The following is a 25408-nucleotide window of genomic DNA, read 5'->3' as shown; positions in this document are numbered from 1 at the left end:
GAAAAATAACGCAGTGCCATAAAAAGAATCTTTGGAAGCAAGTGTATTGTTAGTACCTTTGGCCTGACAGAAGCAGAAACCTAAGAAATTGTCAATGCTTTTTTTTCCAAACCTTTGAGCTTTTTATTAATTGTTATATGCTGGTATATTTAAGCAAAAGCTGCATTGCTGCTTTAAATTCATTATAAAAGGACAACTCAACATTAACATTAAAAGCATTATTGGGATTTTCTGTTCAACTTGCTGTTTTCCTTCTGCTTCAACAACAGTATAAACATTGAACATAAATGCAATGTTATGCACTGTATCCATAATGATTTACGTGTCGTAATTTTTACATTCGCATATGCATCTTTTATTACTTCACAAAAGTAAAATAAAACACTGTGACTTTTAAAAAATTTTTACAAAGTTGCAGTTTACATTTTAGCAGCTTTTCTGAGTATTAGTGTTGCAACCATTACACTGAAATTCCTTGTAACTAGGAACTACAGAAAAAGCCACAACAGCATTTGCTATTTTAGGGCCCAGAACTGCCAACCTTACTGGGCATGGTGCTTACTACCCTTGGTAGTCCTAGTTAAGTCACTGAGCCCTGGTTTTGTAAATTGTGTTGAAAGAACAAATGTATCCTATGCATTTTATAGTTGTGGTAACTACAGTTCTGCAATCCTTATTCACATGAGTAGTTCCATTGATTTCAGGGGCGTTACACTTATAAGTGCTATCCAGCATGTGCAAGGCTCTGTATCCTCTGTAGTCTGCTACACACAGAGAAATTCTGCTGAAGAACATTAAAATGGAAGGCTTTATTTAAAACAGAGGTGAATAATGTAATCAGTACAGTATCCCATTCGCTTATTTTTATATTAAATTCAATAGATTATGCTGGGCTTGATCCTGCACCACTCATGTCAGTGGGAGTTTTGCTGTTGACCCCAGCAGGAGCAAGTCCAATCCCTACATGAATGAGATGTTTTACTAATGTTCCTGATATTTTCTCCCCAAACAGTTTTTGACAAGTTTCTGAGTAGCTGTGTTTTTCTTGTCAAATCCTTTCCCCACATCAGTTTTACTATGCTGATTAGTTTCAGAGTAGCGCCGTGTTAGTCTGTATCCACAAAAAGAACAGGAGTACTTGTACTTAGCACTTACTCATGCAAATAGTCCCATTGAGTTTATTGGGCCTGCTCCAGTAAGTATTACTTATTAAGGGTTGCAGAATTAGACCCCATTTCAATAATAATTTGTCAACCAAAGTATCAATTATCTCAAGAACTGCAGATGGAAAAATTCCAAACCATTACCAATTAGAGATTAACTTATTTGCAGCTTCATTAAATATGAAGTCGCTGCACCATGAGTTAACTGAAATACATCAGCTGAATAAGACAACAAGAAGTTGAAGTTTCTAGACCAGTGCAACCCAATTAGAAGTCAAGCAGAAACATACTGGCTCAAAATGCTTTTAGATTGTGCAGTTTACAATATGCACCGTTGTTCAACTAATTCAGCTTAATAAAAGAAACCTCTAAATTGCATACATTTTGTTGAGAATTCACTGCTACCTTAAAAAGTCCTACATGAGACAATTATCAACATTAACTCATCTAAAGCTGTGTTTCTCAACCTTTTTGATCCCAGGAATTGGTTTACTGCCTTCCTAAATTGTCAAGGAGACCTCAGGGGTGGGTGCTGGTCCACAAATCAGTTGCTGAGAAACACAAAGTGTCTCAGAAAAGTGGATTGCCCTTGAAAAGAAACATTCTGCACATCTCTAGAATTAAAACTTTTTATTTTTGCCATAGAAAGCTCTAAGAACTAATATCAATTATCGGTTAATGAAAAGTAGAACACAACTTTAAAAACTATGTTAAGGAAAAGACTGTACAAGTATATACATTACAGTATTGGTAAAAATGAACAATGTTTCACACAGAACAGTTGATAGGTAACAGCTGTAGAACCCAATGTTCAATGTATACAGTTGTCAGCTTTTGCATCTTTGTATAAGCTGCATGCCTTAACAGTACAAAATAAATAAGCAACCTATCAATTTTGTTATCTCTGTATTTGTTTATTTATATATTGGAATGCTGTGGTATGAATTCCCATAGGAGCCACACAGTGAGGACTCTTCACCATCATTATTACATTCTGTAGCAGATCAAAGTTAACTTTTATATTTGTAAAATGATGTTTAGGTTTGCTACGGGATCTCTGCTGAATGTTGTAATAATATTTATATAAATGCATGTTCAGATTCAATTAGTGTAAATCCAATTTTTTTTCCAGAGCCAATTTCTTAATATTTACTAAATGTTTTGGATTAAGTCAAACCGGAAGGTAATGATAAAGATTTTAAAAAAACAAAAACAAAACCCACCCTAAGTACAATAGCCAGAAATCTAAATATAAAAAAACTATTGCCCCATAGAGAGTTTAAAAGAAGGGGTCTAACATGTTTCCAATCCAATAAATACTGGAAGTGAAGTTTAAAAAAAAGTTTATTTTACATGACCTCTGGACTTTGGCTATCGAAGCACACTTCCAAGGAAAATAGAAAACTGAGACACACATGCAGGCCTGAGTCTTCTGGCAAAACTACACCTTTTGAACCACTAATTTTCCAGTTTTTCTTTTCTAAAGAGACACCTTAGTAGGCACAGTTTAACTTAAGGTTTAAACCTTATCAGCAGCAAATATTGATAGCCATTATTACTGGATACATATTTTGCAAGGCAAGCTTAATTCCAGATGCGTCATACTAGGTTAATTTAGAATATACCCTCAATGTTTTTCATGACATGAGGCCATGAAGTTTTTATCTAGTACACAGTTAAGTCAGTCAGTACAACCTGGGCTATTATAGGCAATCAATATTTATTTCCTTGAAAGGATAGTGTGTAACTGCTGAAATGCCATCAATGAAACTCAAACAACATTCAACCTATCACATTTTAAAATATTCCCCTGATGCCCAAAGAGCAATTTTTATAAACATCTACACAAAATCAACCTATTTTATGATTCTGACAATTCACATAGTTTTGAATTAAATCCTAGTTCCTAATTTTAAAAGGGTAAATTTACAATATAAAAACATTTATACATATTGTATTCTTAGCCTATAAAACAGAAGTGCTGCATACTATACCTACTAGCTAAACAAATTCTCTCTTCCTCTTCCCATTATTACAAATACTGATTTCTGGTACCTGTTAATTATAGCGTTAATTATATTCAAACCATTTACCTTGAAATAGAACTTATCTTTCTGGAAATTTACGATTGAAGGCCATAAGGTGAAGAAATGTTGGTCTGAACATCAAATAAATGTTTTTCTTAAAACATGAATATGAGAAGAAAAATCCTAAACTGTGATTTAGGTAAGAGATTTAATGAAAGGTTACTGATAACTAACACTATGCACAACAATTCTTTTCAGTCATCTACAAACCTGTTTAATTTTCATCTTACCATTTACAAAAATTCAACAAGTTACTAAATCAGAAATGCTAGACTATGTGACTGTGCCGATAGTACTGAAAGTAAACTAGCATTTCTTGTTCTAGTTGAACTTTTACTAAACTATTTTCCAAGTGCCTAAATATGTACCAATTGCATGGGAAAGGAGGGATATTATTAAAACTGAAAATGAATATTGATATGCCTATGCCATGGAACCTATATAAACACATTTAAAAAAAAAAACTTGATTATTGATTTAGTCCTCCTGAAAGCAACCCTTCCCATTGGGAAAAGTTTTCAGTACTTCATTAAAGATCTAGCTAAACAGGCCTGTAAAATCTGTAGTAGTCTCAGCTACAGAGCTGAGGCATCATTTACATTACTTCTCGGTTTCAGGAAGCATATTCTGCAGTCTTCTGCGAGGAAAAGTATTATAAAAATGTTTTAAATATCTGATCAAAGCCTTTTGCCATAATGAACAGAACAGGAAAGCGGCAACTCATTCTAAATCAGCATACTCTTTAATAATAATAAGATCTGTCATTATTCCTCAGGATTTTAAAAACATGCTGCAAAACTTGATCTTTCTCTTCAATGTTCTTTTTCATCAATATCATAGCTTGATATTTTTTCCCCATTGCAAAAAAGAATAAAATATAATGGTCCAGCCACTGAATACTCTGCTTACCATATTGACACATATAAATAAATCTTGTTCAGTTTAACCCAAACTGAATTTTTCTTATCAGTATGAACATTTTCACAACGAATTGGTTCATTTTGACCAGAAAAACAAAACTAAGATGCTGGTTCAAAAATACACTGCTCCAAACTAATGGATCAGTAGTTTGGACCCTTGCAGTAATACACTATTCAGAGTTAATGTATGAGCAGTGGGATTTTTTTTAATTATGCCATATCCAAGGGGCTATGCTGAACATCTTATTGTGGTCTTGGGGTTAACATCTAAAGAGAATTCAGCATTAAAGTGCTAACGTGAAAGAAAAAGTTTATGTAATAAATGTTTCAAGGTACAGGAAATACCCCAATTATTTTAAAAGAAAAACAATGTTTCAAATTATTTAAGGAAACTGTACCTTGTCAAACTATCACTTCCCTCTTTTTTTTTTTTTAATTAAAATTAATGAACTAGAAAAAACACTGACAGCTCCTTGGAAATGTCTTATTCTGTATTCAAGTAAACTTTCAGATGAATTGCAGCTACAAATAATCCATCTAAATACCACCCTTTGATGACTTGGTAGAACAAGTAAACTTGTTTTCATTTAACAATTTGTTTTACAATATTTGTAGCAGTTCATTTGAAACAGTTGCACCTTTTCTATACTGAAGCTTTTTCAGCACTTAAAGCATTTCAGTAAGACTCTGGTATTACAAACTCAAATTCAGTACTACCCTCTGATAGATTTTGTTTAAAAATTGATTCACTTCCCTGCTGAATGAAAATATCATCCCAGGTCATGGGCTTGGCTGGAGGATTAGAAGTTGTTCCTTCAGCATCATCTTTTCCTGCACCAACACGATAAACAAGTCTATCCTCATTTATTACAGGTATACTGCTTGAACGATCAGTAATATATGCATATTGTCTGATCTGTAAAGACCTGCAAGGATGCAAACGATAAAGCTTGGTATCTCCAGAAGGGTCTTGACTATGAACTGATCTTATATGCGAAGCCATAACCTGATAATTGATGAAAGATTTCCCACATGTCAAGCATTGGTACCTTCGCTCACCAGTGTGGTGAATTTCATGTTTTGTACGGTATTCTGCAAGAGGGAAAACTTTCTCACAGTATCGACATGGATACTTCTTCTCCCAGGAATGAACATTAAAGTGTCTCCGCAAACTTGTCAGACATACATAAGATCTCTTGCATACAATACAAATGTAGTAGACCCTTCCATCCACTATGAGCTCATAGTGATCATCATGTTTTAGCTTCATACGTTTTCTGTTTGCAGGATCATCACCAGATGTTCTAGGCATCTCGTCAAGTTTGACTTCTCCTTCATCTGGATCATCTTTTACAGGAATTACTATGTCATATGTATCTTCACCAATATTTGCATAAACCTTACAACCTGTTGACAAGCCTTCTATTTCAGTAGCTGTATCTAAGGTTATGATCTTTTGACCTTCCATCACATGTTTTGATGCTACACCCATAGAAGAATCCTTGTTGCTTCCAGTAAGAACGTCTGAGATTTTTATTTTAAACTCTCCAGGTTTGGAAGATGTTTCCTGTGGTGGAAAAGTAACAACCTGTTTTTTCTGTACACCTGATCCTTCAAATGCCGCTACTTTGGGGGGAGAAGATTGCTGAACCAAAGAGCTGCTACTGACTGAACCTGGACTAGATGAGCTAATGATATCATCATCTTCCACATCCTCCTCCTCCTCCTCTTCTTCCTCATCAACAGCATTTGTTTCCATTTCAGCTAAAGACTCATTATTAGATGGCTGTTGGCTCTCCCCAAGCAAATTAACTGTAGGAGACACGTGTTGTTGATGTGAGGAACTGACACTTAGTGATGAATTAAGTTGAGACTGATTTAGCAAAATGATGTTGGGAGTCAAATGCTTTGGAGCTGAAGAGTCAAGTGATTCAGCACTAGTTTGTGTTTGTTTTGGACTTGGTTGGTTGGCAGAGGAAGTGAGTTTTTGAGTTGCTGCAATATTAGTTAGAGGGGGAGATCCACCAGTGCTACAGGACATTTGGTCAGAAACCACAGCAGGATTTGAGCAAGGCTGGCTCTGTGCCGCTGCACTGGTCTCTGGAGAACGCTCTTTCGCAGGCACAATTTCAGAGCAAAAGATGACATCATCATCATCATCTGAATCACTCACTGTAATTTTTGTAGTTTCATATTCTTCACCATGTAAGGAAAATGATTCTGTTATAACAGGCATCCCACCAATTACATGTTGACTCACATGTTTTGTTGGGGATAATTGTGTTTCAAGACTCTCTTGATCTGAGCTAGAAGGTAAAGTTTCTGAAGTACCATCCTGGATGCCACCAGATAGGCTTTTTACTTGTGACAGAGGTACACCCAGTTCTGCTATAAATTTAACTCCTAATAATTGCCCTGATTTAATCAACTCATCAAGTAAGTCTGATCGAACTCGGATTATTTTTGAGCTATATATATAGTTGAGTATTTCTGCAAAAACCTCTGCTCTTATAAAGCTCAGTTCCACCACTTGCCCAGCAACTGAGAAAAGCTGGTGAAAATACGTGCTAGAAGCAGAAAGAACATTTCTGTGGGCTCGAAATTTCCGGTCCTCCACGATAACAGTAACATCACAAAAAAGTCCATGGTCACGTTGTTCATTCAAAGACTGGAGTAGCATACCAGAGTACTGGGTGTCTGTTGCAGAAATCAGTTTTTTTCCCTCCATTCCTTCAGAAAGAAAAGTAAAAGGAACCATGTTAGTTTACAGAATTTATAACATTTTCAGCTGCAGTACAGATTCCTCACATTCAGAATTTTTTGTTTTCCCCGCGTCCAAACTAAGTTATTTCTGAGGCCTTGTCTACACTTAAAATTTATACCAGCATAGCTATGTCAGTCAAAGGTGTGAAAAAAACACACTCCAACGAACATACCTATGTTGATGAAACCCCAGTGTAGGCACAGCTAATGTCATCTGGGAGGTGATTTTTCTACAGTGACAGAAAAACTCTGTCAGAGTATGCTGCCACTACACTAGAGGGCTACTCTATGTGCCAGTATAGGTTTAGCAGTGTAGACAAAGTCTGATTCCCACTGATAAATGGTCCATATACTGTATTGTTTGTAAGTCTAATGATTTCTGCTACTTGTTCTCCATAGCTGTAAATCTATCCAAAGGTTTGTGTTCAATAAAATGAGAGACAACTGAGTAATAACAAATGAAGTGTTAGCTGAAGACACCATTAACTTAAGGTCAATGTCAGATCAATATAATCAAGATTTAGGCTTTGCAAAGCTAAAGTTTAAAAAAAACAGAAATATTAAAAAAAAAAACTAAAAAAAAGTTTCACATGTAAATATAAGCAACCATACAAAATTGTCCTGAGTTAATTACAAGTCCAGCTAACAAAATTATACATGTGCTCTTTACCACATTGATTGATGCTAATGAAAAAGATATGGATATTTTACTCCCTGTCCAAAAAAATCAAAAAACAAAAAAAAACCTTACTTGCTCCTTGTGAGCAGAAATTTGCAAGGCTACCCTACATGTGCAACCCAGATATTAATGCTAATGAAGGAGAGCCAGAAAGTGAAATCAACAGGTCTATTTTCATCTCCCAATACAATATTTCAGTACAATGCAAAACCATCAGTACAGTGAAAAGGAAAGAAGTTTTTTTAAACGATTTTATAAATTCAAAACACAGTTGGCAAGGAAACAATGTCAGTTTTTACCCTGACAGGTCCCTTTACATAGAGAGAATGTCATTTTAGAAGTGGTTTGGTAGCAACAGATAAAATATTAGATATTAATTACAAACAAACTACTTAAAATGGGAGGTGACCGACTGTTTATCGCTATAAAATGTTGATAATTACTGACTCAATATTAAGCAAATTTCATGTTCCTTCTTCACTGTAGGTCACTTTGCAGCCAATTACATAGTCATTTCTTTTTCAAAAGAATTAGCACAAAAATAAGTACTGTAACTTTAGAATGCTACTTCTTTGGAGAAGAAAATGTAGATATCAAACAACTTTACTTCAAAGTTACTAAATATAACTTGGCTTTCCAAAAATTAGTTGGCTTACAAGTAATATTGTAGCATAATCAGGACTATCATTATGACATCTTGCTTTTATTGCAGAAAGAAATAGGAACTTTTTGGTTTAAAAACAATACTAATTAAATAGCAATTATTTCCCTTTATGGTGTCAAGCAATTTCAAAAGAACACAAAAGATACTAACGCTTAAAAATGGGTAAACTCTGAGCACACTGCCAACAACCTCAGCCTCTTAATTGTGAGAATTCAAACACTTGTGTTTTAAATAAAAATCTCTACATGTCAATGGAGAGAGAGAGGTTCAGTTGCCTCCTGCCTGCTCAGAGTGCAATTTAAGCAACAGAAAGAGAAAGAATCAAATACACTGTGGTTTGTCTATCTAGATAGCTACTGAGGATCTGCAACAAGAATCAGCCCTGGGGAAGAACCAAGGGCTGTAACACAACCATTTTGAAAGAAGAGCGGAGAGGGGGGAAAACCCAGTAGGAAACAAACATGGGGGATTAGATTATGTATCAACTGAAAACCCCTTTTCAATAGTCCCATTAAGAAATATTAAGAATGCCTTGCCAATAAGTCTTTATAATATAAAATATTCGTAAAATGTAGGTGATGCTAGTATGGAGGAGAGGAAAACTTCAAGGTTAAGGAGCAGATGATCAGTAGGGGAACAGCTTGCTAGACCTCCACATGCAGGAGCATGGATGTTTGATTGCATTGTTGTGCCTTCCAGAAGTGGCAGCATGGGAGGACAGGACACAGGAGATAAGTACAGAAACTCACAGATGATAGGGTACTGCAGGTGTGTGCGAAAAGAGGGAGTGCGGAGGTTGCAGGCAGCAGCATGAAAAGGGCGAGGACAACAATGCATGGTAATGGTGGCAGATGAAGTGGGGGGGAGCAGCTGCATGGGAGGGGGTGGGGATTGTTGTGCCTGGAAGCAATATGGGGAAATAAAAAGGCACCTCAAACTAGCAGATATGGGGGCCAAGTGCTTTAGCAGGGGAGGTGGGAAGACACACCTCTTGAGAATATTAACTAGAAGATTAAATGGGGTGGGACTTTTGTTTCTTATACCAAGAAGGGTGGGAATGCTGTGTATAGTATTAACTAGTTGAGGATTGAGGGGGATTTGTATTTATACAGGAACTGTAGAGGGGGGGGTAAGGCAGAGCATATAAGGAGAGCTGCACTGTTGTCATGTTTCAAAGGGGAAGTGTGTGCACTTTAATTACAGAAGACTAGAAGGCTGAGCTTGGGGAACTGTGGGTGCCATACTGGGGCTAAGTATAGGGCTGGATACAGGAGAGCTACTATGATTCAAGGGGATTGAGAGTATGAGGATTGTGGCTTCATTAGTGGGGCAATATGAGGATGTATTCCCCACCACCACTGTTCTGATACACAACCCCATTTCTGACTTCAATATTAAGCCTTAAGTAAGAGAGTTGGGGGTCAGACATTGGAGGCTGGATATCACAGGTATAGGGAGTATGTGGGGGAGCTGATAACTGAGGGAGCTGTGCATGGGCTGTTTATATAAGGCTGTAAGGCTGGAGGCCAGATCATGGGAGGAGAGTATTGGAGGCTGGAAGTTTGGGTAGTACGGACTAGACATGGGGTATGTATGGGGCTGAGTAGGGAAGGGACAGTGAGGTGAGCTATTGGGGGGGCTTGGCAGGAAGTGTACAGGGGCTGCTGGGGGCACAGTGGTGTATGGGGGGTACTGAGGGGCTGGTAAGGGGCATGAGGTGGAATTTAGGTGGGACACAGAGCACAGGATAGGAATGGGGAGGTGGATTCTAGGTGGAGGGCTGGGGCATGTGAGGCTGGGTAAGAACAGTAAGGTGGGGTATGGGAGAGGGCAGACAGATGGGCTTTAAGTGGGGAAAGAGTGAGGACAGGAAGGTGGGATCTAGATGAGGCCTGGGGAGCTGCAGATTGGGGGAGGACAAGGAGGTGGGATCTAGGCAGGGCATGGTGGGCTGGAGCAGGCACATGAGGCTAGGTAAGAGCGATGCGGGGGGGATCTGTGGGAGGCTGCGGGAGGGCAAGGAGGTGGGATCTAGGAAGGTACGGGGGGCTGGGTAATGGTAGTGAGATGGGATCTGTGGGGGGCTGGGGTAGGCACATGATGCTGGGTAGGAGTGGTAAGGGGGGAATCTGTGAAGGGTTTGGGGAGGGCAGGGGGTGGGATCTAGGCAGGCATGGGAGGCTGGGTGAGAGTGGTGAGATGAGATCTGTGGGACACGGGGGGGAACGTGTGAGGCTGGGTAGGGGGAATCTGTGGGGGACCGGGGGAGGGCAGGGGTGTGAGATCTAGGCGGGTGTGCGGGGCTGGGTAAGAGCAATGAGGGGGATCTTTAGGGAGCAGTCACGTGGGATGTTGGGCACAGCAGTGAGGTGGGATCTGGGGGGTACTGGGGACATGTGAGACTGGGGGAGGGGAATATGTGGGAAGCAGGGGAGATCTAGGTGGGCATGGGAGGCTGAGTAAAAGCTGTGAGGGGGACATCGGGGGGGCTGAGGCAGGAACATGGGGGGTTGGGTAAGAGCAGTGAGGGGGGACCTGGGGACCCTGGGGTAGGCACGTGGGAGGTTGGGTAAGAGCAGTGAGGGGAAATCTGGGGAGGTGCTTGGGGACATGTGAGACTGGAGGAGTGGGATCTGTAGGGGGCGGGGGAGATCTTGAGGGGCTGAGTAAGAGCAGCAGGAGGGCTGGGGCAGGCATGTGAGGGGTTGGGTAAGAGTGGTGAGGGGGAATCGGGGGGGACTGGGGCAGGCACGTGGGGGGCTGGGAAGAGCAGTGAGGGAGGATTGGGGGCTGGGGTAGGCACGTTGGGAGCTGGGAAGAATGGTGAGGGGGGGGCTGGGGTAGGCATGTGGGGGGCTGAGTAAGAGCAGCAGGAGGGCTGGGGCAGGCATGTGAGGGGTTGGGTAAGAGTGGTGAGGGGGAATCGGGGGGGACTGGGGCAGGCACGTGGGGGGCTGGGAAGAATGGTGACGGGGGATCTGGGGGGACTGGGGCAGGCACGTGGAGGGCTGGGAAGAACGGTGAGGGGGATCTGGGGGGGCTGGGGCAGGCACGTGGGGGGCTGGGAAGAGCGGTGAGGGGGATCTGGGGGGTGCTGGGGCAGGCACGTGGGGGGCTGGGAAGAGCGGTGAGGGGAACCTGGGGGGCGCTGGGGCAGGCACGTGGGGGGCTGGGAAGAGCGGTGAGGGGGACCTGGGGGGCGCTGGGGCAGGCACGTGGGGGGCTGGGAAGAGCGGCGAGGGGGATCTGGGGGGTGCTGGGGCAGGCACGTGGGGGGCTGGGAAGAGCAGCGAGGGGGGACCTGGGGGGCACGTGAGGCTGGGGAGGGGGATCTGGGGGGTGCTGGGGCAGGCACGTGGGGGGCTGGGAAGAGCGGTGAGGGGGATCTGGGGGGGCTGGGGCAGGCACGTGGGGGGCTGGGAAGAGCAGCGAGGGGGGACCTGGGGGGCGCTGGGGGGCACGTGAGGCTGGGGAGGGGGATCTGTGGGGCAGGGGGTGGGATCTAGGCGGGCGTGGGGGGCTGGTAAGGGCGGTGAGGGGGATCTGTGTGGGGCAGGGGTGGGCTCTAGGCGGTGAGGGATCTGCGGGGCGCTGGGGTAGGTGGAAGCTGGCGGGGGGGCGGCTCTGGCTGCTCCCCGCCGCCCTAAGGAGCAGCGAGGCCCGGGCCGGCCGAGTGGGGGGGCACGAGCCGGTGCCGGGGGGAGGGGCAGACTCTGCCCACACAAAGGGGGGAGCCGCCGCCCCTTCCTGGTTCATGCGAGGGGAGCGGAGCCGCCGCCGGGGAGAGGGGCCCCCCCGGGGGCCGGCGGGCCCAGGCCGCGGCGTGGGGGAGGGTCCCAGGTACCTGCGCTCCGAGAGCCGCGCTCCTTCCGCCAGCAGACAACGGGCACCAGCTCGCCAGCAGCCGCGGCCCCGCCCGCCGCCGCGCCCCGCGGCCTCCAGGGGGCGCTGTCCCCCCGCCGCCGCGCTCCCTGCCCGCCCAGCGCGCGCTCGGCCTCCTTCGAAGCCCGCCCCGAGCGCCCTCGGGCCCGCTCGGCTGCTCCCGGAGCGCCCTCAGCCCCGCGCCTCGGGCCGGGGTACAAGCGGGCAGCGGGCCTTGACTTGCCCGGCCTGGCTGGGCCCTGGCCCATGGGCCGCCCCCCTCCCCCAGCCCTGCCAGCTGGAGCAGCGCCCTCCTGGCGCGGGGCGCGCAGGAGTGAACAACGGGGGCTTTCTCGGGGGCGGGTAGTTGCCTGTGTAAGACAAAGCCCCTGATATCGGGCTGTGTGGTCACCCCAGCGCCCAGGGTGCGGCACTGCCAGGCGTGGGGAGGCCGCTGGCTCTGCGGTAACCCTGGGAGGGGGCTTCTGCTCAGGGAAGGGTGAGCACCTGGGCCTTAGTGTAAGGGGCTGTCCTTCATTTCATTGATGGACCCTCAGGGGTGACCCTCGGGTTGCCAACCCTCCAGGATTGGCATGGCCTCTCAAAGAATTAAAGATTAATCTTTCATTAAAGAGTGTCCCGATGAAATCTCCAGGAAAACATCCAACCAAAATTAGGCAACCTAGTGATTCACCTGCCCATTATTTTAAGGGCCGTCATCCCTTGACCATATAAAACCTAAAATTGAAGCCTCTGATAATTACGTTGTGTACTTGAGGGCAGTAGAAATGTACCTTTGAGAGACAAATACATGATATTCTAATGGAAATGGTGTTTCCTTAAAATGTCACTTAAAATAAAGCAGTCTCTCATTTTTTCATGTGGTTTTCCCTTATTTCCAGCCAACAAGGGCACTTGCCCTAATCAAGAATGTCCAGTCTAGTCTTCCCTGGCTCTGCTGAGCCATAAGGGTTCAAAGGGAAATCATTCTAATAGTGTCAGTAGGGCTACAGGAAACTTTTCAACTCAAACTTGTTTTGGAGAAAAATGCAAATTTGGTGACACCCGAACGTATAGTGATTTTTTTTTCTGGTTGGAAAAAACCCAAAAATTTAAATGTTTCGTTTTGACATTTTTAAGTTGAAATGTTTCAATTATTTTTCTTTCAAAATGATTTTTTTGTTTTGAAATTTCCTCTAAATTTTTTTTTTAAAGTTAAGTGCATGGAATCAAAATGAAATGTTTTATCTGACCCACATTTTCTTCAACTTTTACTGAAAAAATTTTAAAAATGGTTTCAGTTTGACCCCAAATGAATTTTTTTTATTTTTCAGAATTGCACATGAACAAAAAAAAAAAAAAATCTATTTTCCCAGCTCTAATTGTGAGCACTCATCACTTTATTTGAAGAAGCGTGTAAGGATGTTTAACAGGCATTCTCCACTGAAAATGTTAGTCACCTAAATAGGTTTTATCAACAAATGAAGGAGTTTTAAACAGTCAGAGAAAAATCTATTCCCCTCTTAGCTCAACTTTTACTTTGTAATCTCTTATGACATCACCATTACTAACTCCTCAATCATCACAGTCTTTCGTCTTAAACAGAACCTGCTAAAGTAAAAACAAGCTGATTTTCTTTTTAAATAACTTCAGGTCTTTATACATCATAAAGAAGCAAAAGGGGGAATAGTCTGTGTTTTTCCTTTGCAGGCCATCTTCAAATGGAAAGGCTAGGGCATCTGGAGATGTCTTCTTGTAATGAAGTAACATTTTGACTTGGCTGAACAGAGCGATGGATGGGACCGAGTGATGAGATTCACCATTGCTTTGCACTTTGTGTGGTCACTTATACCAGCCCAAAGTGGGTGTAAAAATTCCACATACAGTGGAGTCGCATCATACACACATTTAACTTACGTGAATTCAACTACATGCGTGCAATGAGCGTATGCCCCAGAGTGAGCATGAGATGGGAGACATGAATCTGCTGGTCCCTCAGTCGGTCTCAGTTCCTGCATGCCTCTCATAGTGTGAGCATCTCACCATGCTGAGTGTGATTCTAGTGTTTAAAGATACGTATTTGTAAGGTTCTTGGGAGGCTATGGGCCTACCCAGGGTGCTCTGCAAGAACGAGGCCCACACACGCTGTGAGTTATTGGCTTTAATAAAGGTAAAGTGACACACCCGCAATGGGGACTCCTGGCGTTGCTGTCACGGAGGCGGGGAACCCAGCGCACCAAAGCTCGGCCTGGTGTGGAGTTCAAGAGCAGGACCGGGACCATGCAGCTATATATACAGGACACAAAAACAACTCATACATAAGCAAATAGGGACTTTCCACAGGCTGTGTCCGCCCCTTGGCCAAAGGCCAGGGACTTTCCACAGGCGGTGTTCGCCCCTTGGCTGAGGGCCATGCAAACTGGTTCTAACCAGTTAGGAGTGGGTTATAACTGGCGTGCCGTGTCTTACAATGACCGGCCACCGAGAAAGCGGAAATACCCTAGCTAGGCCGTAACACAGTTTTCCGTGGTTCCCTACAGTATTTTTTGTACAACATGGCCCCTAAACACAAGCCAACTACTTTATCTCATGCTCAACCGAAGAAACAGCAATCTGTTCCAACGCTGGAGGAAAAACTGGCTGTGTTGGACTTATTGAGAGACGGTATGTCAGTCTCCAACGTGGCATGTAAATATGGCCACAACGAATCTAGCCTCCGTACCATCAAGATTCGAGAGAGAGAAATTCGTCAAGCCGTGGCATCAAGTGCTACAATAACTGCTAAGGTGACGAGCCAGGTGCGAGATAAGACTTTAGTGAAGACTGAAAAGGCATTAAACTTATGGCTGGAAGACATGAACCATAAATATGTGCCTATCGATGGCAACACGTTGTGAGAAAAGGCTCTTAGCCTCTATGTGCTGTTCAAACCTCCCGCTGAAGAGGGACAGCCTTCTGATGAGAAGCAATTCAAAGCCAGCCAAGGTTGGCTTAACAGTTTTAGGAACTGCTTCAACCTCAAAAACGTGCAGACTACTGGTGAATCTGCATCTGCTGATAAAGAGGCAGCAAAAGCTTACCCCAAACAATTAAAGAAAATCGTAAAAGAAATGGGCTATCTTCTGGAACAAGTTTTTAATGCTGAAGAGACTGGGCTCTTCTGGAAAAAAATGCCCAACTGCACTTACATTTCAAAATCAGAAAGACAAGCCCCTGGCTTCAAAGCAGCTAAAGACCATGTGACTGTGTTGTTTTGTGGCAATGCGGCTGGGCATGTAATAAAGCCGGACTTGCTCTACAGGGCTGCAAATCCCCGTGCCCTAAAAGGCAAGAACAAAAATCTCCTGCCTGTGTTCTGGCAATCAAAGAAAAAGGCTTGGGTGACAGCACTATTATTTCTGGATTGGTTCCACAAGTGTTTCATTCTGGAGGTCAAGCAGTACCTCGAAGAGAAAGGACTTGACTTTAAAGTCTTGCTGATTGTAGACAATTGCTCCTGGCCACCCTGAGGCATTCCGGTTTGCATAACAATGTTAAAGTCGTCTTTCTCCCCCCACAATACCACCTCCATCCTCTCGACCAAGGCGTGATTTCCTGTTTCAAGGCCCCATACACAAGGCTTACGTTCTCACCAATACGTAGCGCTATGTATGCTGATCCAATCTTAATGTTATGGAGCAGGGATAGGCAACCTATGGCACGGGTGCCGAAGGCAGCACACAAGCTGATTTTCAGTGGTACTAACACTGCCCAGGCCCTGGCCCCCCGGGTCGGGGGGGGGGGCTCTGCATTTTAATTTAATTTTAAATGAAGCTTCCTAAACATTTGTAAAACCTTATTTACTTTACATACAACAATAGTTTAGTTATATATTATAGACTTATAGAAAGAGACATTCTAAAAACATTAAAATGTATTACTGGCAGGCAAAACCTTAGAGTGAATAAATGAAGACTCGGCACACCACTTCTGAAAGGTTGCCAGCCCGTTATGGAGTATTGGAAGTCCTTCAACATTGCCAATGCGTCACTTATTAAACAGGCAATGGATGCAATCAAGCCTGAAACAGTCAATGCATGTTGGTATAACCTATGGAAAGAATGTGTGAATGATTTTAAGGGTCTCCTGACCACTGACAAAGAAGTGAAATGCATTGTTCAGGTGGCCAGGCAAGTGGGTGGTGATGGCTTCATCGACATCCTTGAGAAAGAAACTGAAGAATTAATTGAGAGCCGAAGAGAAACACTGACTAACAAAGAGTTAGAGGAACTGATAAAATCGTCTACAGAAGACAAAGATGATGATGACAAACAGGAAGAGCCAGCAAATTGGAATCTTCATAAATTTGCTGAAGCGTTCCAAGCAGCGAAACACTTGAATGATTTAACTCCTGAATACGATCCCTCTATGGAACGAAGCCTCAAAATCACACATAGTATTACGGATGATTTGAGACCGTATCAAGAAATGTTTGAGCATCTCAAGAGACAACAGCAACAGTTGCTGATCACAATGTTTTCAAGAAAAAACAACCAGCAGCAGATGTCACCTGGATTGACATCAAGCCCTGACAACCCCCCAATAGTGTCATTGTTGTCGTAGACTAGCAAGAATATCCAGGATGAATGGTGAGTGGTTAGGTTTACTGTTTTCCTTTTATTCTTTCATCTCTCGTTCTCTTTCATGTAATTAAAAATACAGTACTGTAAAATTATATTTTGCATATGTACTCTATTATATACTGTACATTACTGTATACATTTATACATATTACTGTACAGGGTTGTATACTGTACACAAAAACATATATACAGTTTATATATACTGTATACTGTTGTAAGGTTCTTGGGAGGCTACAGGCCTGCCCAGGGTGCTCTGCAAGAACGAGGCCCACACACACTGTGAGTTATTGGCTTTAATAAAGGTAAAGTGACACACCCATAACGGGGACTCCTGGCGTTGCTGTCACGGAGGCGGGGAACCCAGCGCACCAAAGCTCGGCCTGGTACGGAGTCCAAGGGCGGTACCGGGACCATGCAGCTATATATACAGGATACAAACACAACTCATACATAAGCAAATAGGGGCTTTCCACAGGCTATGTCCGCCCCTTGGCCAAAGGCCAGGGGCTTTCCACAGGCGGTGTTCGCCCTTTGGCCGAGGGCCGTGCAAACTGGTTCTAACCAGTTAAGAGCGGATTATAACTGGCGTGCCATGTCCTACAGTGACTGGCCGCCGAGAAAGTGAAACTACCCTAGCTAGGCCGTAACACAGTCTTCCATGGTTCCCTACAACTGTACTTTATGGGCAATTTAAGGGATTTTCAAGGGTAATTTTGACTATACGCCATTTTCGCCTTACGCGCTGACTTTAGAACCCAACCGGCGCGTAAGATGCGACTCCACTGTACCTGCTTCGCAATGTGGGAATGATCACAAGAGATGAAGTGCAATGGTTAATTGGGTGTTCTCAATTTACATTATTCAGGGACCATAACTTATAACATCCTGTGAAGAATCAGTGATTTTGTGGTGAGCTAATCCTGCTAGAGGCTTGAACTAACACTTTAAAACCTCAGATAGTGATAAGCCACAGTGTTAGAACATAGAAGATGCGAGAAGTAATTCTTCCATTCTACTCCGCACTGATAAGGCCTCAACTGGAGTATTGTGTGCAGGTCTGGGTGCCATGTTTCAGGAAACATACGGACAAATTGCAGAAAGTCCAGCGGAAAGTAACAGAAATGATTAAAGTTTTGCAAAACATGACCTATGAGGAAAGACTGAAAAAACTGGGTTTAGTCTGGAGGAGAGAAGACTGAGGGGGATATAACAGTTTTCAAATACATGAAAGATTGTTCTTAACCTCTGAAGATAGGGAAAGAAGCAATGGGCTTAAATTGCAGCAAGGGAGGTTTAGGTTGGACTTTAGGAAAAACTTCTTAACTGTCAGGGCAGTTAAGCACTGGAACAAATTGCCGACGGAGGTTGTGGAATCTTTGTCATTGGAGGTTTTTAAGAACAGGTTAGACAAACACCTGTCAGGGATGGTCTAGTTGTTACTTAGTCCTGCCTTGAGTACAGGGGACTGAATCTATTGAGGTCCCTTCCAGTCCTACACTTCTATGCATTCTTCTGCATCCTGGAAACCCCGCTGGAGTTGGCAAGCACACTCCTAACACAAAAACTAGGCAAGGGGAGTTGTTAATACTTTCAGGCAGAAACCAAGCATGGACGATTATAGCCCCAAAGATTTCAGGAAATGCTAAGCATGTTCAAACAGAGAGAAAATGGAAACTATTTGATACTAACCACTTCCCCAACAAATTATTGTCTCTAATCTTCCTGTGTAAGCCTGCTGAGAAATTGCTCATAGGCCAGCTACAGCAGTAGCTTATCTCTCACAGCCTCTCAGTTACTGTCCTGATTGCAGACCAGAGATGTTACTGTTTGCACTGATCTAATGGCTATGGACTCATACCAATAGTGGGTCAAATCTTGTAAGGTCCTGAGTGACAGCAAAATACAAAACTATATGTAGTACAGACGTGGGTGCGGTAAAAGGCCTAACAGCAAGTCTGGTTGTGTCTGATGAGGCCCTTCCTGACGGCTAGACCTATGCTGTAAGTTCTGCAGAGAGCCACCCCAGAGCAAGCTCAGTTGAGTTGTGCCTCTCTCTTTTAGGAACAGCCTGTTTAGTTTCTCTCTGGTTTGGGGTTCTTGTCTGTTATCATTCTGAATACTAAGCAATAAAGTAAAGTGTTACCTTGCAGCAAGAGTATTTTATGTTTGTATCTAATTTCTCTTTGTATGTCATAACCATAGCACTAAGCCCCCTCACGCCCTATGACTATTATTTATTTTTATTATTTGCATTACAGTAGCACCCAGAAGCCAGATGCTGTGTAAACATAGCTACGTTCAGCTCGTCTCAAGATGTGACCAATTGGTAGCTATACTGGTGGCCTTCAGTACCGTTATGAGGTGCCACTGCTTCATCTCTGGCATCTAGCAGGTGTAGAGGGAGTTGTACTAACGTGCCTTTCCATTCAGACCCTCAAGAATTGTGATGGGCAGCTCCTCATCAACCAGAGGGTCCCCACCCATAAAGTCATGCAGAGCTCACTGGTGTCACCTCTTTTGCACAACTTATATGAGACTACTGGGGAAGACTGTAAGCTGCTGTGGGCATCGACATGCTGACAAAACCCTTACTAAACTGTCTCTGCTGTCCTAGTGGCTAAAAGGGATAAAGAGAACTGGATAAATATTAGCTGGCTTGAGCTGAATCCAGGAAAAATGAAGGTGATGAGGGAGATCAGGAGAAGCATTTTTAGGATCCCAGAGGAACTATGATTTTGCCATCGGTACAGGATGCTTGCCCTCCAGTTAAGTGAGGCACAGCCTCAGAATCCCTCTGGACTCAACATTGTTCAGAGACATCCAGAAAGAAATAGGGGCTAAATATGTTTTATCCATCTTTAGTTGGCCAAGAGGCTGTGCCTTTTCCTCTCAGATGTGAATTCTGCCACAAAGATCCTGTCTTTTATTGTTATTTAAAGACTGAAAAATGCAATATAAAATCAAATGTTGTTCTATGACATTCACAGTGGGCCAAGTTAGTCACTGGCATACACAAGTGACGCTGCACTGCTGCATGCACCAATGGTAAATTGGATCCTGCCCAGCAGGTGAAACTGTCTTGAATACGTGTGTTGACAGTCCCTATGTTCGTTTATCTGATGACACAGTGTTCTGTGTGGAGGGAACTCAACTCAGAAATTTGCTTCCTCAGCTTGGTGCAACAGAGCAGTTGTGTTATTTGTTTACTCAGGCTCTTCCTGCAAGTGGGTTGAGTGAGGAGGCTTGATTTGGGTGGGGGTGGGGAGGAGGGAAGAGTTCTTTTAGGATTATCCTTGATGTGTTGTCAGTTTAGATGTGTTTTTGGTGTTCACATTTTTATTGTCAATGACAGCAATATGGGAACTATATATATCAACAAAAACCTATACTGGAACCAATTGCCCTGTCCTACCTATAACCCTGATGTCTTAACAGAGTAAATGATAAAGTGGGGGGGGAAGCCTCCTTCTTAGCATCTACCTTAAAATGGTGCTTTTCAATCACTTTTCTCTCTGTGAAAGGATCTTCTGATTTACTTACTATATGACTGGGGATTACTTTAAATATACTCACCATTGCTTTCCTGTCAAAAGAACAACTGATGGTCTAAACCGAATCATTCTCCTGCCTTTCAGCTTTCTCCCTTAAGGAGATAATCTCTTTTCTTTCGCACCTGTTTTCAGTCATAAGCATTAACAGCCAATGTTTCAAAAATAAAATGATCGTTGATTTGCGGGGCCTGTTTTTGGGAGCCCCACTTGAACTGCCTGGACCATTTCCTTGGAGATATTAGACACCTAACTCTCATTGAAATCAGTGGGAGTTAGGCACCTAAATACCTTTGAGGAGCTGGCCCCCTTGGGCCTCATTTTCAGAAAGTGCTGCGCATCCACAGCTCCTGAAAATCAGGTTCCAGATGTTTTGTGTTAGGCACCCAAAATCACTGGCCATTCTAAAGAAAAAAATGGGGGTCTAAATCTATTGTCTAGCTCTGAAATGAGTTTCTCTTCCAAACCAGCATCAATTTCTCCTTTTTCAACTTGTGCAGAAGGTTTACTGTGATACCTTCTGATTTCACATAGTAAAGACTGCATCACAGAAGCACTAGCCACCTCTCTGACCCGCTTCATAATTAGGGCCCTACCATATTCATGGTCCATTTTGGTCAATTTCATGGTCACAGGATTTTAAAAATTGTAAATTTCATTATTTCAGCTATTTAAATCTAAAATGTTATGGTGCTGTAACTCTAGGGGTCCTGACCTAAAAAGGAGTTGGGGGAGGGCAGGGTCACAAGGTTATTGTAGGGAGGTCGCAGTGTTGCCCCCCCTTACTTCTGCACTGCTGGCAGCGGTGCTGCCTTCAGAGCTGGGCAGCCGGAAAATGGTGGCTACCGACTGGGAGCCCAGCTCTGAAAACAGCATCACTGCCAGCAGCAGCACAGAAGTATGGTATTGCTACCCTTACTTCTGTGCTGCTGCCTTCAGAGCTGGACCCTTGCCCGGCAACTGACACTCTCACCATCCAGCTCAGATGGGCACCTGTGCACAGAACCACTTCTGTGCTTCTGCTGGCAAGGTGCTGCCTTCAGAGCTAGGCACCTGGCCAGCAGCTGCTGTTCTCTGGCCATGCAGTTCTGAAGGCAGTGCAAAATTAAGGGTGGCAATACTACAATAACCTTGTGACTCTCCCTTTTGGGTCAGGACCCCCCGCTTGAGAAATGCTGGTGTCCTCTGTGAAATCTGACTAGTACAGGGTACACAAAAGACCAGATTTCACGGTCCGTGATGCATTTTTCACGGCTGTGAATTTTATAATCTTGCCACGGTTGGGACAGAGCCTCTGAAGCTCTTGCCATCTGGAAAAGCTTTAATATATCTATCCACCTCACCCATTCACCATCTGTTTGCAGAAGTTCCAAATTAGAAAGGTCTTTCTCTTTTTTTTCTTGCCTCTTAATCTTGCTTTTCCACCACGATTTTTTATTAAAATCTAGAAAGCATTTTGGGGTGTAGTTCGTATACGAAGAACTGCATAAAAGAAAGTAGTACTATAGTGCATTAGATGAACCATAGACATGGATCCTGTGCACAATTTTGTTAGGGTATTTGATGGGGAAGAATAGTCTTGGGTCTAAAGTACGGAACTGAGAGTCAGATGGTATTGTTGGAATTGAAAAGGAAAATGTTAAATACACTGGCAACAGCTAGTTTATATGTAAATAAACGATCCAACTGAAACTAATTTTTATCTTGGAAAGAGAGGCTGAAAGTGTGACTGTAAAGTACAAATTCAAGGAATCAATTTATAAGTTATTGCAAGAAAAAGAAATAGTTACAGTTCAGCAATACATGGGAAGTTTGAAATTAAACCATCTTAAGAGTAGTTTTCTTTTTCAAAAAAACCTGTTCAAGACAGAAATATTTAGAGACAGAGAGCTTTTTTAAAGACTTAATTCTGGGAGACAGGGGGAAATAATCTGCAGTCATGATAAAGATTTATACTTTATTTTAAAAGAATAAATAAATTTTGATAAACAGGCACTAAATAACAGAACCAACCTTTCCTGAACATGTCAGGAGCCAGAAATACCTACACTGAATACCTAGATTGAATTTTCAGGAACAATGAAAATATGACCGTCATTTTAGCCTGGACTACCTCTAGGGACAGAAATGATATTCTATCCAAAGGGGAATATTTTTATGCTGGAAACACTACTGATGCCAGAAAGACAGTAAAACACTAATTTCCATGTCTAATTTTTGTTTTGTGTTGCAGTATTTTATGTGTTGGTCGGCTTTTGATATTGTTATAAAGCCTGATTCAACTCCCATTAAAGTCTGTGGAAGGCTTTCTGTTAACGTTAGGAGTTGGACCTGGCCCACATGCTGTTTTATAACTGTTAACTAATTAATCCACAGACAACTCTTGAGAGGTAGGTGAGTATTTTAATCACCATTTTGCCAACAGAAAAAATAAAGGAGAGATTCATGGTTTTAGTTTTAGAGGTGAGGGCAACCTCAGCTGCCTTCAGTGCAACTGAAAGCTGAGTAACTGACTTCACTGGGTGCTGGAGGTGCTCAGCTGATTTGAAATTCTGGCCACAAGTTAGTCCAGTTCCACAGATAGATTGTGTCAGAGCTGGGATTAGAACTCAGGCTCACTGACCTGTACTCAATTCACCTCTCTCCCCTCACTCTCAGTATCAGAATGAAAGTTGTTTGCTTCTATACTTGCTGTGCTAACTTGGGCAGTGCTTCCACTATATTATTTCAGGGTCTTCCTACCACTCTGACTGCCTTCAGCTTCCTGATACCACTGAGCCTTACCTCATGAAGTCCAGGCTCAGCAGACCACAGTGCAGCTAGGTTAGATTTTCCCTGGACTCATTTAGTGAGCCCTAACACCAATATATGTAACATCCTTTTAAAAAAGTATCCTTAACTAATTTCACTAGAGATTACTCAAAAGCATAAGGCAAGTGATGTTCCCTGATGTTTTCACTGTCCTGATCCCCACAGTACTTCTGACAATGGAAAAGATATCCCAACTTAACTGCATAGAGACATAATATAAGAATAGTGCATAGTGCAGCTCTCTAGTAACTCTCTTTGTACAAGCAAGTCTCATGTAAGGCTATATGATTACCAATTTCAATATACAATTTGAACAGATTTCTTGCTGCTTCCAGATACTGCTCATACCACACATTATAGATCTGGTAACTGGAACGGTTGTCCAACTATAAACAATATTTAGATGTATCCTTCTGTTTGATTTGATTTTGGCCTACACAAGATGTCATAGACATTACAGTATGGGACGAAATGCTGGTTTTGTCTCCTAATGTAGGCACCTGTCCCTTGAGAACTGGATCAAAGCCACTGTAACAACCATCAGATGGAAACAGTTTTTAGTTTTTACCAATTGGGGTTTGACCTATACGTGAAAGACTCTATACCACTTATAAATGCCCTCAACCAGCCAGCCCCTGAAGTCAAGTTTTCAAAAATTCTATTTGTTATTTAAAGCCACCTACTTTTAATAACCGTTCTATCCACATATTTTAACCACAGTGCATCTTAGTTCATTGCAAGCAAATGGAAGCAGATAGCAAATTGCAAATTCTCTCTCTCCCCTATGTCCGCTTACAGAGAGGCGTTTGTGGCACCAGCTCTTTGGCTGGGGAAGAGGGTTGTTTGGTGGGTGTAGGGGGGTTAACTGTTGCGGAAAAACTAAGGAGAAAATGTTGGACCTTGCACTTACACATGAAAGCAGGAAGATTCAGTCATTCTAATTTCTTGGGGAAGGGAGTTCCACAACCATGAGCTGTCCACTGAAAAAGTGCTGTTTCTACTCATTCTAAATATTGTCCTTGTTGTGGACAGCTCCATCATTCCTGAGAAGTGCAACTGGCATAGAAGTCATGGATGTTAATTCAGCCAGATGAGACACATCCTGTTTGAAGAGAAACTTTGGAGATTAGTACTGTGACTTTGAAGTGTCTATCTGGCATTCAAAGCTTAGTCTGTGAAGTTTCTGAAGGCACTAGATTGCAGCGATGCACTTCTGCCTATTGATTTTGGCCAATAATATGGGCTGCTGTATTGTGAGGCTTTTCCAGAACTTGCATATTCATTCCTGTGTAGAGGGCACTGTAATTATGAAAAGCAAGCACAATAGAGCATGGATCAGTGAGGCAAAGTCTTTTTATTACAGTACTTTTATTTCACTCAAACCCATTATTCATCCCTTTGACTGAAGCACTGTGAGCAGCTTGCCCAGTTATCACTGTGCAGCTCAGAGCTTGCACAGGACAGGGTGGCGATGACAATGCCGAAACAGCTGCACAACACAGGTTTTGGCTGCAGTTACTCCTGTTCTCTTTGGGCACTTCCATCTCCAGCAGATTCCGGCTCCTCCTTATTTAATGGCACCTTTGTGGAGCCACTGATTACATGACCCAGTGGTGCCCCACTACAGCAATGGAAGCGGAGGGAACTAGGGGTTGGGATGGGATACAGAGCCTCTCGCTGCTGCTTGGCTGCCTCAGGCAGTGACTAAAAGCTGTTACCGTCTGATGGCTGGTCTGTGAGCTATGCCGGGGAGACACTGGCCTCAGGCCGGTTCCCTGGGGGCGAATCAGACCATGCTCACCACAGCGGGCAGGGTCACTGACTCTCCCTTCTCAGCCATGCTCCTCCAGAGGGGCTGGGGCCCGCCCCGTCCCTGGAACCCGTGGGGGGATCCTCATCTCCTGCAGGGGGCCGGCTAAGCTCCCGTCCCTTCCCCTCGGCACAGGGCGCGCTGTGCCCCCTGCATCCGCGTGGGGGGCCAGGCTGCCCCGCTGTCAGATGGGGTCGGAGGGCGCTGTAGCGGCCGCGCTCCTCCCCTCCTTCCCCGCACTGTGTCCGTGTCCGTGTCCGTGTCCGTCTCCTTACCTGGCACTTCGGCCCCTTGCCCCTTCTCGTGCATCCCGCAACGCAACCCGCCGTAGGAACCAAACGACACAGCCTCGTTGCGGTGCGGTGACCTACTGTGCTGCACTCCGAGGTTCCTTTCCTCTCGGCACGAGTACCGGAAGGGCTTGGTGGTAACACTCGGAAGTTGTTTCCCTGGGGGCGTATGTCCATGCGGTACCCGGAA

General features: G+C 43.6%; 1 protein-coding gene across 5 annotated transcripts; it reads right to left on the bottom strand.

The window, feature by feature from the left end:
- Nucleotides 1–1778: 1778 nt before the first annotated feature.
- Nucleotides 1779–25321, bottom strand: ZBTB33 (zinc finger and BTB domain containing 33). Of its 5 annotated transcripts, none has more exons than XM_050964500.1 (2): nt 25204–25321; nt 1779–6900 (listed from the first exon to the last, which is right to left on the bottom strand). In XM_050964500.1, the coding sequence occupies exons 1-2, from the start codon at nt 25235–25237 to the stop codon at nt 4847–4849; spliced, it is 2088 nt and encodes a 695-aa protein (XP_050820457.1). In that variant the 5' UTR covers nt 25238–25321; the 3' UTR covers nt 1779–4846. The 5 variants fall into 5 exon arrangements, 2 of the variants coding, with proteins under 2 accessions (XP_050820457.1, XP_050820458.1); XM_050964501.1 differs by lacking the exon at nt 25204–25321 and adding an exon at nt 12121–12197; XR_007775848.1 differs by lacking the exon at nt 1779–6900 and adding an exon at nt 22040–24220 and having other exon boundaries at nt 25204–25296.
- Between the last annotated feature and the right edge of the window lie 87 nt (nt 25322–25408).

Source organism: Gopherus flavomarginatus, chromosome 8, assembly GCF_025201925.1.
Source record: "Gopherus flavomarginatus isolate rGopFla2 chromosome 8, rGopFla2.mat.asm, whole genome shotgun sequence".
In the NCBI taxonomy this organism is placed as follows: Eukaryota; Metazoa; Chordata; order Testudines; family Testudinidae; genus Gopherus; species Gopherus flavomarginatus.
The sequence above is the reverse complement of the archived record's forward strand: the minus strand, read 5'-3'. Positions and strand labels throughout refer to the sequence as shown.